The following is an 18654-nucleotide window of genomic DNA, read 5'->3' on the forward strand; positions in this document are numbered from 1 at the left end:
GGCAAAGGCTGTTTTGAAGCATTATGTGGAATTCCCAGAATCTCAGAAAGCTCCTTCCAGAGCCCAAAGCAGTGTCTGTTACCATCAGCTGTCTCCATTAGCAGGGAGGAGACACATCAGTACACAAGTAGTTCCAATTATGGAACAGAATGATTAATCAGCAGCTGAACAGGACAATCCCCTATTGGAAAGCATTCAGATGGAATAATGACTTGCATTGTCTCTCCCAAAACACCTTGGGAAGCACCTTCCTGTCCCAGGAGTGTCACCCAGCCCATGCCAGGATCTGCTGCCAGGGCCCTGCAATCCTTAGGCAAACAGCACAGACCCTGAGAACAGGAGGAAAAGGATTTCTAGGTGAGAAATTCCTTTTCTGCACAGACCCCACTGGATTTTGCTTTAGAAGTCCTCAGCCTCTCACAGTGGTTTGTGCTCCCACCATCTGCACTGCAACTCCATCTGCTGCAGGAGGAAGCTTTGCCTAAAACCACACAAAATCCAGACTGATGTGACAGCAGAGTCGAGTCACCTGCTTATAGGAATGAGGAAAGGAAGCAGAGTGAAACGCATCCTGCATTTCCAGCTGACAAATTTAGAACTTGGCTGCCAGAAGAAATAGATTGATTCCAAAATCTGCTCCAGTATGGGCAGAAAATGTGCTGCAAGAACAGCTCCTGCAATGAGTGAGGCTCACACCTCACCCTCAGAGCCATCCCCAGGGCCACCGGTGCTGCCCTGTTGGTGCTCTTGGGCGCTTCTGCATCAGGACACCACAGCAGGATCCAAAGCTGCAAAAAGCAGGAGTTGTCTCTCGCCGGCTTTTCTTCCCTGTGGCAACATGGGGAAAAAAAAAACAGTTTGTAAAAGTTATTCAGAGGTTTGAGTGGAGTGATCCCACAGAATTTTCTAAGCTTCAAAGCTTCCTGAAGCTGCCAAAGTGCACTGGCCATGAACTGCAGCAGCCCCAGGAAGCTCAGAGCTTCTCTCAGGGAAGGCAACTGTGCTACACAACCCTTTCAGCTCCTTTTCCAGGGACACTTCCACTTCAGTGTCTTCTCACTGCCTCTTAAGAAGCCCAGAGATAAAACCTTCAGTCAAATCCCAATTCTCCCAAGAAGTGCACCCAACACCACAGTGAGTCGTCCCCTGTAATTCTTTATTAGAATAATGGATGAATATATTTTAAATCAATCTAAAAAAATAATGAATCAAAGTACAGTACATGCATAAAATACAAAGTAATTTACAAACAGATCAAAATAGCATCTTCAGAACTAATATCAGGAGGAGAAATGGAGTAAAAAACAAGAAGTGACCGACTACAGCAATGCCTTCCGTGTGCCTCACACATCATGAGCACCGCGAGACAGAAAGGTTGGGAACAGAACACAGCTGGAAGTGCCAACCACATCTGGATCTTCCAAGTGGGTCATATCAGAGATTGAGAAACGTCCCCTACAATCAATTTCTTCCCTCAGGCATTTACACAACAGAGTTCCTTTAAATCCTGTGGGAATGCAGTGACTGTGGCCCCCAGTGCCAGTGTCAGGCGTGGCTGGGAACAGCACAGAGCGCGTGACGTGCAGTGACAGAAGGCACAGTTCATGTATCCCTGAACAAGCAGATTGGACTGGATTGGTACAGAGCAACAGAGCACAGGAGGAACACATCCAGTCAGAAAACTACTCCAGAGGGTTTTTGTTGAAGAACATACAGCAAACAGCTGGAATAATTTAAAAATACTGGATCAACCAGAACTGAAAACTAAGGCCAGGTAGTGGAAGTTATTCATTCATCAACTCAAGCACTTGAATATATTAATATATGTGGCATGCATTAGTAGATGAGATATGTAACATCCTTCAAGTCTGTGTCTCATGAAAGAAAAAAAGGCATCCTCAAATGCTGATACCACCAGCACTGTGGAAGCTGACCCTCCAAGCAGCACAAAGATGCTGCAAGTTCCAGAGCTTCCTTAGGGATGCAGCTCCTGCATTCACTTCCTTCCCAAGGGGCTCCTCTGTGGGGTCCCAGCAGCTCTGCCTCACATCAACCTCCTCTGCAGCAGGTGCCAAACCACAGCACCTCACTCACAGATAGCCAGAACTGCAGCTATCTGCTGAATGTTCACAAGAAATTCTCTTTTCTCCTCCATAATATCCTATAAAACTTCACTTGACAATCTAAAGATGTAGCCAAAAAATTTTAACTTACAATAAAATTGCACTTCAGAGCTTCGCTGAGCTTTAGATGCACAATACAACACCTTAAGACCAGGAAAGATTAACCTGCCCAGAGAGATTTTCCTCGTTAACCTGACAGTAATTATTTTGTGAGGAGCAGGATAACGTCTTCAAGTGCTCTCCAAAGGTGTCAGTGCTCTGACTAGCGGGCATCATGTTGGGAAGGGATCAGTTGAGTTCCAAACAATTTACTGAGCCCAAACCGACAGGTTGGGAAAATACTGCAGCCACATCCACGTAAGAGATTGATAAACACTGAAATCAAAGTGTTTAAGACATGGAGAAACTCATGGAGAAGGAATAAGCAGTAACTAAACACAAGAATGTAACCACAAGAATTACAAATATATTTAAATCTTGGACCTGGGGAATATACACAGCCTTTTAGGAAAGAATGGACAATTTATATATTCTGACAGCACTGCATCTTTGGTTTGTTTTCAGTGGTTGGAGGGACGTGGATGGGAACCACGTTGTTGCTTGGGGACATGTCATTCTCACGTCTGTCAGACATCTGCTTCTGGGAAACAATCCGATAGATCTCTGGAAGAGGAGAAAGAGCTGATCAATATGTGCACACCAGCAAAATGCCATCAAAGAGTTAAACCTGGGGGAAATCAGGCATAGCTTTGGAATTACATATGTAATGCAATGAAGCTTCCACAGAAGTTCAATTGTGGTGTTTTCTAGATGTAGAAAATAAAATAAATTTTTGCAACAGAAATTACTTTTTTAACAACTGTTTTACTTCCTTTGAGATAAGAGTCAGTAAATGGAGAGAATTCACAAATCTCCATGCTGTGAATGATAAAATTATGTGCCCATCCATTCCTTCTGCAGGTTCTTAAGGCTCCAAGGACAGTGGTCACATGTTTGCTGATGTATCCACAAACAGGATTAAAGGGAACCATTCCAGATTTCTCTCCCTGATAGGACTGCAAGGGCAATTTCTTCTTGCTGAGCATACCCATCAAGTCTAGCACCCAAGCAGTGTTAAACCTTCAGAAAGGGTTGATTTGGGCCCCTTCAGCAGCACAGCAATCCTTTACAAGATGTGCTGTATGAAAAATATGGGCTCCAGATGAAGAGATTCTGAACCAAGAGGAGTCAGAGAACATGGGATAAACACCTGCACAGAGAGCCTGCCCCTGTTCCTGGGGCTTGTCATGGCTGATGGTGCTGCACAAAATCTCAGAGCAGCTACAGAAGCACTTCAGCTGCACAGAGAGAGTAAAGCGTGTGTAGCACTTCACCCCCAGAAAGGAAATACAGGACACCAAAAATAGAATGTGGGGAACTCACTTGCAAATTTGAATTTGAAAAACATTAAAAAAATGAAATAGTAAGCTAAAGCTCAGTCTTACAAAAAGCCCCAGCTCAAGACTGAAGACAGGGACAAACTGTACATTAAAATGGGTTTTTCATATGCAGTCAGGTACAGATCAAGTCATTAAGGCAAACAAACAAGAGCTGGACAGGTTAAAGGATTTTCTGATTTCATCCTTTCTCAAGCTTGATCTTCTTTCCAACCATCTTACACATAAACAACCTCACAAGTGACACCCATGAAACCAGACCTTTAAAGCCACCTGCAGCCCGGTGTGTGAATGTGCAGACAAGGTTCAGCTTGGCCCCGTGGCAGTGATCAGCTGAGCTGGAGAAATCTGCTCTGCACCTTCAGGACAAGCTTTGTACTCAGGGCTGGCAGCCAGTTCACTCCCAGTGCAGAACAATGCCTGTTCCCATCAACAGGAAAAGCCTCTGGCCACCTTTGTTACTGGGAATTCTCCGGTAGCACCTTCACCAACAGCAATTCTGTTTCACAGAGAATTTCCTGAACAAGTTCACACAAGTCCCTGACATATCACACACTTCCTCCACCCCAGCAGCCAGGAGTCACACAGGGTGTCCTCTGTGTGACAGCCTCATCTAACAGCAAACAGCCCCAAAGCCTTAAAAATAATCTTAACAGCACCAATTCCCTTACTGATAATAAATCTCCTCCTTCTAACTCTGGGAACATCTTCCCATGATCCTTCCACAACCCCCCCCCAGCAGCCCTGCAAGTGAATCCATGTCAACAGTCCCAAATTTGCTGCTCCCTGCTGCTTCTCCCTCCTCTGCAGAGCAAAGCTTGGTGCAGCCACAGCCTAAATGCTAAAAGCTGCCCTTCCCTTGTGAGCTGCACATTCGGCATACAGGGCTGTGCTGCTGTGGCAGGGAGGGGGAACAGCCCAAACCTGCTCTCCCTGGGGCAAAGTGCCCAAGCCTGCACCGGAACTGCTGTGCCCAGAGAGCTCTGGGCTAATGAAGATGTGCCCTTTTTAATGAAGACACAGAATCTGGGCTCTGCTCAGGAGCTGAATGAGACCTTATTAAGGGCACATTCAGCAGAATGCATCACTGCATAATGGGGAACTGTGAGAGACAGGCCTTGCACTGTGAGAGCTGGGAAAAAGTGACACTGCTGCCCAGCAGGAGCTGGGCCAGGCCTTGGCTGCCCAGCCTGCACTGGGCTTCCATTCATTTTCAGGTGTACAGAGACAACAAAAGAGGAAATCCCTCAATTTTTTGATGTTAATTCTCTGATGTTGTTTCCTTGGTGATGGGATTCCTTGGAGACGAAAGCACAGCAGAATGCGGTGTGGGAACAGAGCACAGAGCCAGGCAGGGAAGGGAGGCAGACTCCAGTTTACTTTAAGGATGCTTTATCCTGCCGTGAATGTTCAGGGTGACTGGGATCATAATACCAGTCTCTCTTATTTGCCAGATGATACAAAGCAGCTTTGTGTGCACAACAATCAGCCCTGGCAGACTAGACGTCTTGGAACAGAAGAATTTGGATAGGGACCATTACTCTAAGTAACAGATGGGAAAGGTCCTCAAAACCTCATCTGGAATCCACAGCAGGACAGGAAGCTCACCACATGTTTGATACACCCCCTCTAAAGTTCTCTATCATATGGGAAGAAGAAAGAAGAGCTTTCATCCCTTATTCCACCTGTAGCAACAGATCACAGACTGTGCTAACTCCACTGGATTTGTATTTCCCATGGCCAAAGCCATCCATTCAAAGTGCTTGATCTGAGAATCCAGGTGTGAATAAGCTTAACAGGGACCCTGCTACACCTCCATCGCTGTCCCAACCAGACCAGCTTCAGGAGAGCTGGGAAGAAAAGGGGGTTGCTACAGACCTTGGTCACAACACCCTGCTCAGGAGAGATCCCATCAGCTGGGGAAAAAGCTCTGAGCAGCCTGGGGTGTCTGTGGTGCAGTTCCCAGGATTGCAAATACCAGCAGGGCTGGTGCAGCAGCTCGTCCTGCCCCTTCTGTCAGCCAGCTCTGCTCACAGCTGCTGGCAATGCCTGCTGGCTTCCCCAGCTTCCTCTTCCCAAGGACAGCCAGCATTCCACCCACAGGCACTGAGCTGGGAGGCAGCCCTGCCAAACACACACCAGCCAGGATTCTGCGGGGTGACTCCAACAACCACATTCCTCAGATAACTGCCCCCCTCTTTCCTCCAAAGCAAGTCATTAAGAGAAAAAGCCAGCTGTGAAGTGAGCTCCAGAACAGCCCTCCTTAGCGTGCCAGTCACAGCCCAGCTGGAGCCGACCTGCTGCTCAGGCACTGTTTACTGCACCTCTATCTGCCCCAAACACGAGCTCCTGTCTGGAGAGAGCACATGCCCACTAAGCACGAGTGTTTCTTCCAGTACAGCTGAACTGACCCCTCCTTGATCACAAGGATCCTGTTCACAAACCCAAGAGCTCTTCACCCCAAACACTGTCACAGCAACATGCACGCAACACTGACATCCATGGAAAAGCAACAGCCTCAAGAACCTGTCAGAGCCCACCACGAGCAAGTTTTATCACCCTTTTGTTCACCCATTACAGACAGCTGTGCTTACAGACATATTAAACCAGAAGAAAAAAATCAAACCTCCACGGATTAGAATCCAAACGCATTTCTGGAATAAAAGGTACTGTGGGAAGCATGTGAGGAGAGATAAAGAAAGCCCAGCTCGTGCCTGAGAGGTGAGTGAGGTGCTTCCCATGGCAACAGCAGTGCATCCTTTGAGCATCACATGGCTCTGAAGAAGCCCAAGGCACACAGGAAACTTCCCACCTCTCCAGTGTCACTTAGAGAACACAATGGGCCAGCAGGAGATGGGAACTTTGAGGCGACCAGTCTACAAGGCTATGACAGCCTGATAGCCACCCTGGGAGGGAATAAACTCCCTGATACACCTGATGTTGTTTTATTAGTGCTGGTGTATGTAAGTTCATTAATTAAGCTGCATCTGAGAGCCCTGAACCCTCTGCAAACAAAGTGGGAACAGCAAGGCTGCTTGTTCTACACAACACTCAGCACACCTGGCCAAATCTGACCTCAAAGTTGATGAGTTCCTGAGAGAAGGGCTACCAAGGACATGGGCATAAAGGAAGAAGTCTCAGGTTTTGGCACTGACAAGTAAGCAGTGTCTTTCCTTTGAAAAATCCATGCCCAAATTCATGTGCATTTTTGACAGAAATGCCTTTAGGCATGTGAAGAAAACAGGAAATGCAGCAGGCATCCCAACACCTCTGCATTCAGCCACTCCTTAGTCATCCACCCTCTGATAGCACTGGCAGTTTGTCATGTTGGGAACAAAAGTGTGAGCTAACAGAACTTCTTTCTTTTTGAAACAAATTTGTGCAATGCTGGAATTACAACCGAGTGACTACACTGAAGTTAAAAGGGAACCACATGGTTCAATTAAAAAGGAGAAAAAGTTCTTTATTCAGCTAACACAAACACACTTTTAGCTGGTATCTGCACAGCAGCACTACTGCTTAGGAACCCAGGGTAAGAACACAATAGAGTCAGAACTGTCAGAGGCCTCTAACAACTCGGGATCAAACAAGGAACAGATGGACAGAGGTAGCTAATACCCCAGCAGCCCAACACCTCTCTCTGCTGCCAGGCTGTCCATAGAGCATTTCAAACAACTGAAGAAATGCTACAGGATTTGTACTTTTACTACAGTAAATAACTTCCTAGTTCTATCCTCGCATGTTCCAGCATGGCTACCAGCACATTTCTGGTGTGTTTTTAAAGGAATGTCTAAAGTAGGTGGCAAAGAGGAAAAAAAAATCAGAACTAACGAGGTGTCAGTGTCACAGCAACAAGATCTGATTTACAGACAGTTTAGAAGTGGGGCCACTGCTCATACCAAGCACATCACATAGCCTGGCACATGCTACGCTGGGAAGGAGGGACTTTACATTCAAACTGGAAAACATGTTGGAGGCAGTTGGAGAAAAGAAGAGACTGCCTGGCACACCTAGAACAGAGACACAGGAAACAGAGGAGTGTCTCAGATGTTTTGGAAACTCAGACTACAGCATTTGCCAAAGCTGGGAATGATGAAAGCTCCAAAACCAGAGGCCACGGTGTCCCACTGTGCCCTGGCTGCAGCTGACAGGGTGCACAAAAGTGCAGAAGCCTCGTGACAGGGAGTGACTTCCACACCAATTTGTGAATTCCTACCCCACCTTTACAAGCCAGGGTTAAGTTAAGGTTCCCCAAATTGAGTGTCTCAGCTTTAAGAAGTTTTGCCTACCTAAACAAGGCTTTAAACAAAAAGGAAGTACTTTATCTACAGAGCATAAAAATGCAGCACTGACTGCTGTCACATGTTACACAGGCCAAAAGTCCAGGCAGGACTATTAAATGCAACAACAGCAACTCCTGCAGCTCAGGAGTCACTGTGTCTCAAAGGAAGGATCTCTGCTCTTTCATCCCCTTTTCCTTGGCAACTGCTACGGTCACCATTAAAGATGGAAACAAACTGGACTGACTTCTCCTTGTTAAACAATGGCTGTTCTCACTTGATGCCAGCATGAGACAATTCCCTCCTGTGGGCACTCCCTGTAATGGGAGATGGAAACTGAAACACAAACCAGGCTGACAAGAAACCCAGGGCAGATCAAAGTGAACAAGGATTCATTCCCCAGTTCAAGGCCAGCCTTTAAATTGTGACACTTTGAGACTGGACTCCAAATCTTATGGCTAATGAAGAATGATTAAATAACAACATTTTAAACACTTTGCAGGCAAAGAAATGCCTATTTGCATCATATCTGAGCAGCCTTCTGCCTTCCCCCCTTGAAGCACAAAGCCCTGGATGACTCACCTGTCAGAATAGTCTGGAAAGCTGCTTCCACATTTGTAGAGTCTAAAGCAGACGTCTCAATAAATGACAAACCATTCTTCTCTGTGTGGACAGAAATACTATAATTACAGAAGAACAGCACATATCTGTTTCCCATCTGGAAAAGCTTCTGTACCAGATAATATTTGTAGTGTTCCTGATGAGACACCCAGGTATCAAAAGAAAGTAAAACAAGTTGTGGGGTTTTCCCCCTTAAGTGATGGGAAAGTGACACCACCCAACATCAACATTAGAATTTACACCCACTCCCAAGCACAGGTATCAGCCCAGTGCTGACTTACTTTAAGGCACATTTTCCTGCATCACTGAAAGGGATAATCTGTTGTAGTTTCTCTGTGTGAGAAAGTTCCCCAGATTTCCTTCAACCTCATCAAGTTTCTCCACCTCCCACCTGCTAATGTATCACAGCAGCTAATTTAAAAGGAATAGAGCAGCAGAGGGAATGACATTCCTCCAGCTGCAGGCAGGGATCCTCATGGGATCTTAAACTCTGCCAGTGGAGCTACAGCAAACTTTAACGTGAGGAACCCAGCTACACTCCTGGATGAAAGAGGCAGGGCCTAGAACAAGGCTTACAGAAACTAGAACTACCGTTCACAGATCTTAATTACATAAAAGTCAGAGAGCCAGTTTAATGAAAGTATTTGGCCACAGGCACCTGTGTAAGGCTGCAGATCAGTTGGGACACAGAAGGCAAAGCTACCACCACACAAGAAACTCAAACCTAAAGCCACAGGCACAGCTTCTGCAAGACAAACAGTGCCCAGGCAAGACAATAAATCTGGTTTAAAATGTCCAAGTGCCTCTGGTTGATTCTTGAAACAACATGAATGTTCTACAAGGTCTCCTTTCTGACTGAATGTGACATGTGACACTGAGGGACATGACCAGCCGCAGGTTTGTTCCTCCTACCCACACACTCCCCAAGCCAGGTGGGCAGATCCCCAGACAGCAGCAGGAAATTCCTGAGTTCCCAACCTGCGAAAGCTCTGGCCTCATCTGTGGGGACGGCTCTGAGGTGGCGCAGGTCGCTCTTGTTGCCCACGAGCATGATGACGATGTTGCTGTCAGCGTGGTCCCGCAGCTCCTTCAGCCACCGCTCCACGTTCTCGTACGTGAGGTGCTTGGCGATGTCGTACACCAGCAGTGCCCCCACGGCTCCACGGTAGTACCTGGGGACAGGGGAGGGCCAGCCAGACACACTGAGGTTACAGGAGGCCGTGCAATAGTGGGGAACAGCTCTGGCTAGGCCAGCTATGCAAACAATGCCCAGGGCAATTCCCCAGTGCCGTGGGACCGGACACGGGGCAGCGGAGCAGCCAGACGAGGCTACGCCACAGGGCCAGCACAGAGTCTGGGAGCAAGGCAAAGCCCATGTCTGTGGGGAAAACCTGCATCCCAGACATGAAACTGGGCTCTGTGGGAAGCTGCTGCCACCTTCCACCTCTGAGCAACTCCTGAAAATTCTCCCCCACCCACCACTGTGGGTGCAGCACAGGCACGGCCCAGAGTGATAAGGAGACCGTAGAGTGACTCACCGGGTCATAAAAATGTCAGCATGATCTACTCCCTTTACCAAAGGCCACAGCTCCTTTTGAGTGAGAGCCACAGCAATGCTTTCAAAAGGAAACAGGCTGGATTCTCCCACCCCACATTTCCCTCCAGCTCCACTGAAATCCAGCTTTTGCTATGCTGGCTTTTAACAATTAAACAAGCACACAAGTGAGTAATCTTTCCTGTCTGCTACAGGAAGGTTTCAGCTCTTAGGTTACCACTGATAAAACGACCAGGAACACTGATATTCCTTTATCATTCACTTCCATGGAAATGAGTCTCTCGAAGCTCTTGCATTCTAAACTTGAAATGCCCCCAGTTACGTGTCATGAGAGCACTGCAAAGTAAATCAGTCTGCGCAGGAACACACCAGATCGAGTTTCTGGGCTGAATAATATTTAACCTTCCCACCACCAAAGGTTGTGGCTATTACCCAATAAAACACAAACACTCCTGTTTGCAGTTGGTGAGGAACTGGAAGGGCCCAAAATTGCCCTCCTCAGCCAAAGCTTGTCCTCAGCCACCCAGGCTCCACTTACGCTGAGGTTATGGCTCGGTATCGCTCCTGCCCTGCTGTGTCCCAGATCTGAGCCTTTATTGTCTTCCCATCCACCTGGATGCTCCTCGTGGCAAACTCCACTCCAATGGTGCTCTTGCTTTCCAAGTTAAACTCATTGCGAGTGAATCGAGACAGAAGGTTGCTCTTGCCTACTCCAGAGTCTCCAATAAGTACAACTGTAAGACAAAATGGTATCAGACTCCAGATGTAGATGTTGCATTGAAAATCACAGGCAAGAAATATTTCTTTTAAAGAATGAAGCATGAAGGAAAAGAATGGAAACAGCACCATCCTTATCATGGATTTCCTGTCCAAGTCTCAGTATTTCTGGAAAACCAGAGCTGCCACAATCACCAGCATTTTGAAAAGATGTTAGACTTGACTTTTATTGGTTATATTTCAGCCTCCTTTGCCCAGCATGGAAGAACATTCCTCTTTCAGGAAGAATATATATGGCTGTCACTGCAAACACTGGTGACCAGTTATATTTCCTTGAACAATACTAGAACTAGAAAACAAAACACAAACCCTACAACCACACAACTGAAATCCACTTTGCTGAAGAAGTCCAAAACACAAGGCAAGCAGCAGACTCTGCTTTCATTTTACACTCCTCATGCCTGTGCAGAAATGAGGTTCCCCACTGGGGCAGAAAAATTTGTGAATGAGAAGAGAACCAAACCAAAGAACCCCCAAGGCAGCATCACCCTGACAGCCAGTTTGAAATGATTGCTGAACCACAGCTCTCTGCCCTTCTGCAGTCCTGACTGCTGCTGTGGATCCTGGACACATCAGGCCAGCGCCTGAAACTGCTCAAAAATGCTGCCAGGGAATTGCTGAGCCTCAGAACTGGATCCACCATTCCCTGGCTCAGCTTGACTCATCTCAGCAGCAGTGCCAAGCAAACTAATTGGAAGGATTCAGCTATGCTTGACAAGAGACTGACAGAAGGTTCAAAGTCCAGTTCCTGTAGGAAAAACAGCATCACGAGGATTCGTTGCAATATCTTGTAACACTGAGTTGAAAGGTGCAAGTTTAAGTGTAACTTAAAACTCAGTACCAAGAGGTAGAAGAGAAGATGAAATGCATTCACAACCAGAATCACATGAGCAGGAGCCTCTTGGGGTGATCCTATGGCCTTGAGGATGGTAAGGCTCCAAAGCAGCAGTGAAGGAAAGGGAAGAAAAGTAAGGTAAAATCTTTGAGAAGAAAGGCCAATAACAAAGTTCAGCAGTGAATCAATGCCAGTCCAAGCAAAAAAGTGCACACTCAGGTAGCAAAAAATATTGTGTCTTTATTTACGAAAAAAACAATTACTTGCTCAGTAACACACATCATTAACTGTTAAGACACCACAACACAGCGTTAAAGATTCTGTGTGGTACAACAAAGCAATGAGTGCACCAAAGACACTCAAGGACACAAACTCCCCGTGGGGTCTAGCAGCAGAAACACTCCTATCTGCTGCTGCAGCCCTCTGCAGCTTCTGCTTAAAAAATGCAGAGCAATTCAGGCAAGATGGGACTTTGCTCTGACTGGAAGGGCAGAACAGCACCTTTTAAACTCCCTCCATAAATGAAAACTGCTGCAAATACTGGCTTCAAGCACGGCCTTGTGCAGAGTACTTCATCAAAATAAACATCTTCACAGCTGCCCGTGCCAGCTGACTCAGCACACAGCCAGCCAAGCACACGAGTTGCAGAAAGCACCCTCTGTTAACCTCTCCTGTGTAGGAAGATCACAAGAGCAGGTAGGTGGCAAGGCCCGGTGCTGAATGCAAACAGGAGTGCTGAATGCAAACAGGAGTCTGCTTTCCTACGTGCCAGGTCACTGCTGAACAGCTCTGCTGGCACAGAGATGCTACATCCTGATAAACCCAGGGCAGGGGACAGAGCACCACTTGCATCACCACCCCTGGCAAACAGCCACAGCTTTCCTCTGCCACTGGCAAGTCACTTCTTCAACACTGCTTTGGCAGGTTTGGACCATGGCTTTAGATGACATCATGTTTGTATTCACTGGGACACACAAGTTCCTAGGAGGGAAAAGTTTCCCTTTGCACAGCTCAGTCCTGCTATCACCCAGCAGTGGCCTGAAGCTTCTCTGAGCAAGAAAAGCAATCCACATTCACTATTTCCTTTTCCCAACAGGATGCACCACATACCTGTTAAGTATTCTCTCAAACCTGTTTTTGCAGTTCAGTGCAAAGCCCACCTTTAAGTCATTTAACAATAGAGGGACCTCTTTAATTCCTCTGCCAGGTTTTCTTCCTTACCTTGTCTGAATCCCACACTGCTTATGTTCTGAATGGTTTCCAGCACCAGATAAATGTGTCCCAATTATAAGGGGAAAATAATACCTTCCTCCTTGAAGTCAGCTATTTCCTCTACTTAATTGGGCCACTGCAGCTCCTCTTGAACACGGACACGAGAACAGCTTGGAATGTCAGTAGGCGCCTAAGTCTCCTTACACCTTCTGCATTTCTGCCAGTCTGGGCAAGTATCATTCTTTAAATAAAATTATAAACTGAAACAGTTTTAACAGCCACTCAGATTGTGTTATTAATTTCAGTTTTGCTTTCCTTATCAAGCCACCATATTCTGACATTTTATACTACGCAGTGTTCCCATGTGTTACATTCTTAGCACAGAAATGCAGTAGGAATGACCCTGGATGGCCAAATCCCATACTAAACACCCCAAGCAAACAGTTTCTGGGAGGGAAATGACATTATCTAGGCCATGATAAAGCTAATTGTTCCTGCACATTGTCCCTTCCATTGGGCTTTTCTTCCAGAAACTCACTCCTAATGGTTAGAAATTGCCTTCTGATTTTCAGAAGGAATTAGTGGTCAGCTGACTGAGGTGTCCATGTGCCAGCATTCTCCATTAGCTTATTAGTGTCTTCTCCCAGTGGTGTTTAGGCTGGGGTATTTACAGAAAGCAATCACATCTTGTCTGGGCTTTGTTGTATTTGCTAAATACAAAAACTTGTCAAATGGTTCTGTATAAACACATTATTCATTTCCCCAAACACCTTCCCCACAAGTTTTTCAGTTTGTTTTCAACACAATCAGAACTGCACACCTCATTCTAAGCTAGATCACCCTGTGATGCAGACAAGAATTTTAGTATTTCCATCTTTGCTAGGCACACCTGGAGCTGGAATTATTTCTCCTGACTACTTCACCTTGACGACTCAGTCTGCCTGTCATCAGGCCTAACTGTTCAGCTTTATTTTACCAGACACCAAGTCCTCAGGGATAAGCCCTTACATCCCAAATCCCAGCTCATCTGGAGGATCACAGTCCTCATCAGCACACAGCTCTTTCAGTACCACACTCCCACTTCCCCTGTCCCACCCAACTTGCATCATCCACAAATTCCTTTTCTACATCAGCACTGGGAGGAGGAAGGTCTGGAGGAAACATTTTAACAAGTTCAGCCTTAAGACTCAGTCCTGAGATTAATCAATAACCAGCTGTGGAGCAGCACCTCCCTCACAGGAGCAGCACCTAAGGAAGTTACACAACCAAGGAAAATTGTATTGGCACATCTGGCAGTCATGGAAATCTCCCAGCCCCAAGTGACTGGTTTAGTGGTGGCACAGTTCAATACTTGCAACCACGTGCTTTCAATCAATGCATTTGACTTTCTACAGCATTTACTACCCCAAACATTTAAGACAAGCATACAAGCATTCAGTGGAGAGAGAAAAATAAAGGAGCATGAAGTCCATAGTACTGTATAAATTTCAGTCTGTAATTCCAGATTTATTTCTGTAGAAGACCAAAATAAGAATTCAATTTCCTAAGCTGCATGAGAAGCAATTTAGAGAACTATGTCAAGAAAGGGTTATTAATTTTTCACCAACATTCCAGCTCGCTCACACAATTTTTATTTCTGGAAAACCTCTTAGATTAAATTTTCAGAAAATATTTTAATTATCTCATTGAATATAAGATCGGTTGGAAAATAGGGTCCAGCATCACTAGCTTGCGTTGTCTGTGGCAAAAGTTATTGCACAAGTCGCATATTACAGGATCTAGGACAAGCACACCAGCACAAGGAAATCGCCATGTCTAAAACCTGTCTCTGCACTGAGCTCTGCTATTAAGAGATATATCAATAAAAAATTTGGACATGTCTTCATGACCCCTAGAAGAACCTGCTGATGAATCCCTCTCCCTGCCTACCTCAGCTGGAGTTTGAAGGGCATGTGAAAAAAATGTCTTGATCCTAAACATCATAGCTGGTCATAAACCCAACATGGTCATGACTTATTTTAATCTCTCTCCTCAGCTGTGCCCCATTTCACTCACTCTTTTTCTGTCACAAAGAGAACTGGCACCCCAGAGGCCTTTGGGACAGGGATTACCTGTCCATACAATCAATGAAATCAATGAAACCTCCCAACAGCTCTGCAGTAAATGGCTGCACCAGCAGGTTTGCTGCAAAACCAAAGTGCCTCCACATCTGAGGCAGGGAAAGCCAAGGGCTTCTACCACTGTCAAACCAATAGATGTCATGCAACCACACATTTATCTAAACACACAAGTAAAAATGTGTCTTCTAAATCCCAAACCAGCAAGCTGGTTCAGTTTCAGAGCATTTCCTCAATATTAAAGGGAGAAGCTGGAGAAATGAACATGATGCAAAGGAGAAGGCTGAAACTGGAGTTTTTCCTAGCACTAAGTTGAATGTCACCACAAGTCAGGTGCATGCCATGAGTCTGCCCCACATCCAGAGTCCCAGATGGTCAAGGTGCAGACATAATCTTCCTGAGCTTTGTCCATAGAAAACATCTTCTACAAGTGAGGGTTCCTCATCTATTGCAAGCACATTGATCAAAAAGAACAAAAGGCTCCTGTACTGAAACCAGGCTTAATTTATTAAGTAATAAAGTAATATCTTTAGATCATCATTGTATTTTTCCTCCTACTAAAATTATAGCAAGATTTCTATGAACTGGACTTCACAGGCTTTGTGTTTCCTCAGGGGCCATTCTGGTAACAGCAGGCACTGCTCCCAGCCAGACCCTGAAAGTATGGAAGAATACAAAGACTGGAAGTAGAATTTAACAAAAACTGGTTTTTTTCCAAGCTAGGCTTGGTCTTTCCTATATGCTGAAGAGTTGCAACATAGTCAGGAGAAGTGTATTTTGTAACAGGTCCTGGATGTTACTGTACAGCAGCACAGGTGGGCTCAGCTTACAGCCAGCAGCAGAGTCAGCCAGATTTCAACACACAGCTGCTGTCAGGGGCTGACAGGACAAAACCAGAGGTCTCACAAACAGAAACGAGGCAGCTCAGGCCAGGAGCAGTAAAAGACAGCCAGACTAGAGAACATAACACGATTGTTTTAACCAGGTCAAACTCTGAACTCAGTCCCACCAACCTACCCATACAGTCCCTTCACAAAGCCAGAAATGTTCATGCTGGATGAAGTGTCCTGACAAACCAACACCCAGAGGCTGACTCCAAATAACTGATGTCCAAATACAATCATGCGTATCACAACAAACAGGCTACTCTCTGTCCTAGCCAGCCCCTGCATCTTCAAATAAGCAATGCCTTCAGACTTGCCATTATAACCATCACACTGACATGCCCCAAACAAGATTTTTGTTTCTATGAATTCATGCAGGCTTCCAAATCCATTTATAATATGCATGGCAATGCACCACTCCCAAATTTGCATACACACCTGAGGGACTTTGTCCTTTTGCTTTCACCTGCTGCCCAATAAAAGAAGCATTACAGATATCCAGAGAAATTATGACAAACAGGAGATACTTTGGCTATTTGCCCTTATTGCTCACTGTTTAAATTTTGATCAAGCTGTACATCAGTTCAGTATAAGGACTATGAATCCATTAGGTCTCTTTTCTGATTATTTTGATGCCTTTCTCCACCTTTTTAATTCTACAACATCCCTTTCAAGACGGATATGCCCTCATGCCTACATTTCACCTCAATTCCCAAGATGCTCATGTCTCAAATTCAAACACTGACTTAACGTTGTCCTCGAGTTCCCATTTCCTTTTCCAAAAGATTTACCTCCCCCTTGCCTTTTTGACTGGTGCCCAGCAAGGAGACATTCAGTTCAGAGAACTACTTGCAATAATTTCCAGATCATTCCAGAGTGGAGACAGCTTGTTCAGAACCACCATCACCTCTGGGAAGTTACAAAAGTTTCCATGATTTTATTGCTCTGCATTTTTGTATTATTTCAGCTGCCACATCAATCCCAGTAAAGTGACATTGCATCAACTTCCTGCAGTCCACTTTAGCCTGGAAAAACCCAAATCATTTATCTTCACAACAGCATTCCCTCCACTCTCAACAGTTTCTATAAACCAAGCTAAACAGAAAAAGCTTTAGCAAAGGCAATCAATTAAATCAGCTTTGCACTTCTCCCTATAACTGGATCCCAACTTATTTTTTCCCAACTATAAAAGGAAGCAGGCCAAATGAAAGATAGGAGCTCTCCCAACAAACTCTGTGTCACTGATATTCCCAGGATTTCACAGTTAAAACATTAATTACAAGCCCACTGCCAGAACTGCATGAACAAGGGTAATTCAAAGGCGTTGATAACCTGCACACAAATACCTACAGTAACATTGCCTGATGCCATTAAACCAGTGGTCAGCAAGGTCCTTGCCAGTGCTGCCAGCTGAGAAAAGAGCCCCTTCTGGAACTTCCTGATTTGATTTCCATAGCTGGACAGATGACTGATTTATAGATAGAAATAATGCCACTTTCCACATGCAATTGGATAAAATAGCCAGCAACAAAAATAAGGTAATTCCTCAAAGTTTTTACAGGAGCTTAAGGGTACAAGAAAAAACATCAGTGTTTACTTTCACGATGATAAGCACAAGGTCTCTCACCATTACAATAAAACAAGCAATGCTCTTGATCCTAAATTCAAATTTACAATACCACATCACAATAAACAACTACTTTTTTTATACTACTTTGCTTGCTTTTTCAGTGGGATTAAAGAAACTGCACAGCGAACTTTCAAAACATCAGCACTTTTGTACACATTTCCCAGCGGGCTACATGAACTTGTCCAGCAGGCTGGTGTTTTACTCTGCAGGGAGTGAAAATTGAATATTTAACCACCACCTGGAACGTTTTAACCAAACTTGCCACTGTATCGCAGGCTGGAGGGGCTTCAGCCGCAGAAAACAAGGTATTGCTGCCCTTCCCTGTGGGAGCCAGGACAGATGACGGCCAGGCTGGACAGGGCTTGGAGCAGCCTGGGACAGTGGAAGGTGTCCCTGCCCATGGCAAGGGGTGGAATGCGATTATCTTTAAGGTCCCTTCCCAATCAAACCATTCCATGATTCCACGCGGATTTTATGATCGCTGGGTGTGGAACAGCAGGGATATTCCACTCCTCGCCAAGGCCTCTGAACACAGAAAACAGCAAGTCGTATTACTTGATTAAATTAGTGCATCATCTGCCACTGCTGAGTAGATCTCACCACTCTAAAGCTCTATTTAACAGCTGGACAGGATTCTTATCAACCTTGGCGAGTCCTTATCAGCCCTGGGCATCCTTTCTGGCGATCTTTGCTCGCCACCCCGCAGACCGGCCGCCGCCTCAGCCTGTGCCCGGGGCAGCCTCGGACGGGCGCCGACACCAAATCCCCGCTGCCAAACCCTGTCCGAAGCTGACATTTTGGGGTGAGGGAGGGACACCCGAGCGGGGCCCGGCGATGCCCGGAGCGCTCCCCCCGCCCGCCGGGCCCCGCGTCAGGGAGCGGGAGCGGCCCCGGCCCCGCCCGCGGGCCCCGCTGCTCTCCCGCCGCCCGCCGGGCCCTGCCCGCCTCACCTTTGAAGAGATAATCGTACTCGTCGTCGCGGGTGCCCATGGCGGGTGGCAGAGGAGCGGGACCGGGAGCGGAGCGGAGCGGGGCCGGACTCTCCCTGCAGCCGCCGCAGCTCTTCCGCCCTCCGCGCTCCGCCCGCCCGCCCACAGGCGCTTCCGGGGCAGCGGCGCCGCCGCACGACCGCGCCTGGGGCCGCGCCACGGCCGCGCCCTCAGCGGGGTCAGAGCGAGCGGGGG

The 18654-nt window shown here is 46.4% G+C and overlaps 1 protein-coding gene across 1 annotated transcript; it reads right to left on the bottom strand.

Moving 5' to 3' along the window:
- Positions 1 to 1135: 1135 nt before the first annotated feature.
- RAB11A (RAB11A, member RAS oncogene family) lies at positions 1136 to 18554 on the bottom strand. The gene is made up of 5 exons (XM_005521643.3): positions 18421 to 18554; positions 10554 to 10749; positions 9439 to 9632; positions 8422 to 8502; positions 1136 to 2786 (listed from the first exon to the last, which is right to left on the bottom strand). Exons 1-5 carry the CDS (start codon positions 18458 to 18460, stop codon positions 2647 to 2649), a joined length of 651 nt encoding a protein of 216 aa, XP_005521700.1. The 5' UTR covers positions 18461 to 18554; the 3' UTR covers positions 1136 to 2646.
- Between the last annotated feature and the right edge of the window lie 100 nt (positions 18555 to 18654).

Source organism: Pseudopodoces humilis, chromosome 16 (genome assembly GCF_049639895.1).
Source record: "Pseudopodoces humilis isolate 2021_Gansu_Grassland_sample_001 chromosome 16, ASM4963989v1, whole genome shotgun sequence".
Lineage (NCBI taxonomy): Eukaryota > Metazoa > Chordata > Aves > Passeriformes > Paridae > Pseudopodoces > Pseudopodoces humilis.

What these genes read in the sequence shown, in the direction of transcription:
- RAB11A (XM_005521643.3), bottom strand. Translation starts at nt 18,460, where the DNA reads ATGGGCACCCGCGACGACGAGTACGATTATCTCTTCAAAG. An exon ending in TACCGAGCCATAACCTCAGC is followed by an intron (nt 9,633 to 10,553) that starts GTAAGTGGAGCC and finishes CCCTGTCCCCAG; the next exon opens with GTACTACCGTGGAGCCGTGG. An exon ending in TTTCCAGACTATTCTGACAG is followed by an intron (nt 2,787 to 8,421) that starts GTGAGTCATCCA and finishes CTCCTCTTCCAG; the next exon opens with AGATCTATCGGATTGTTTCC.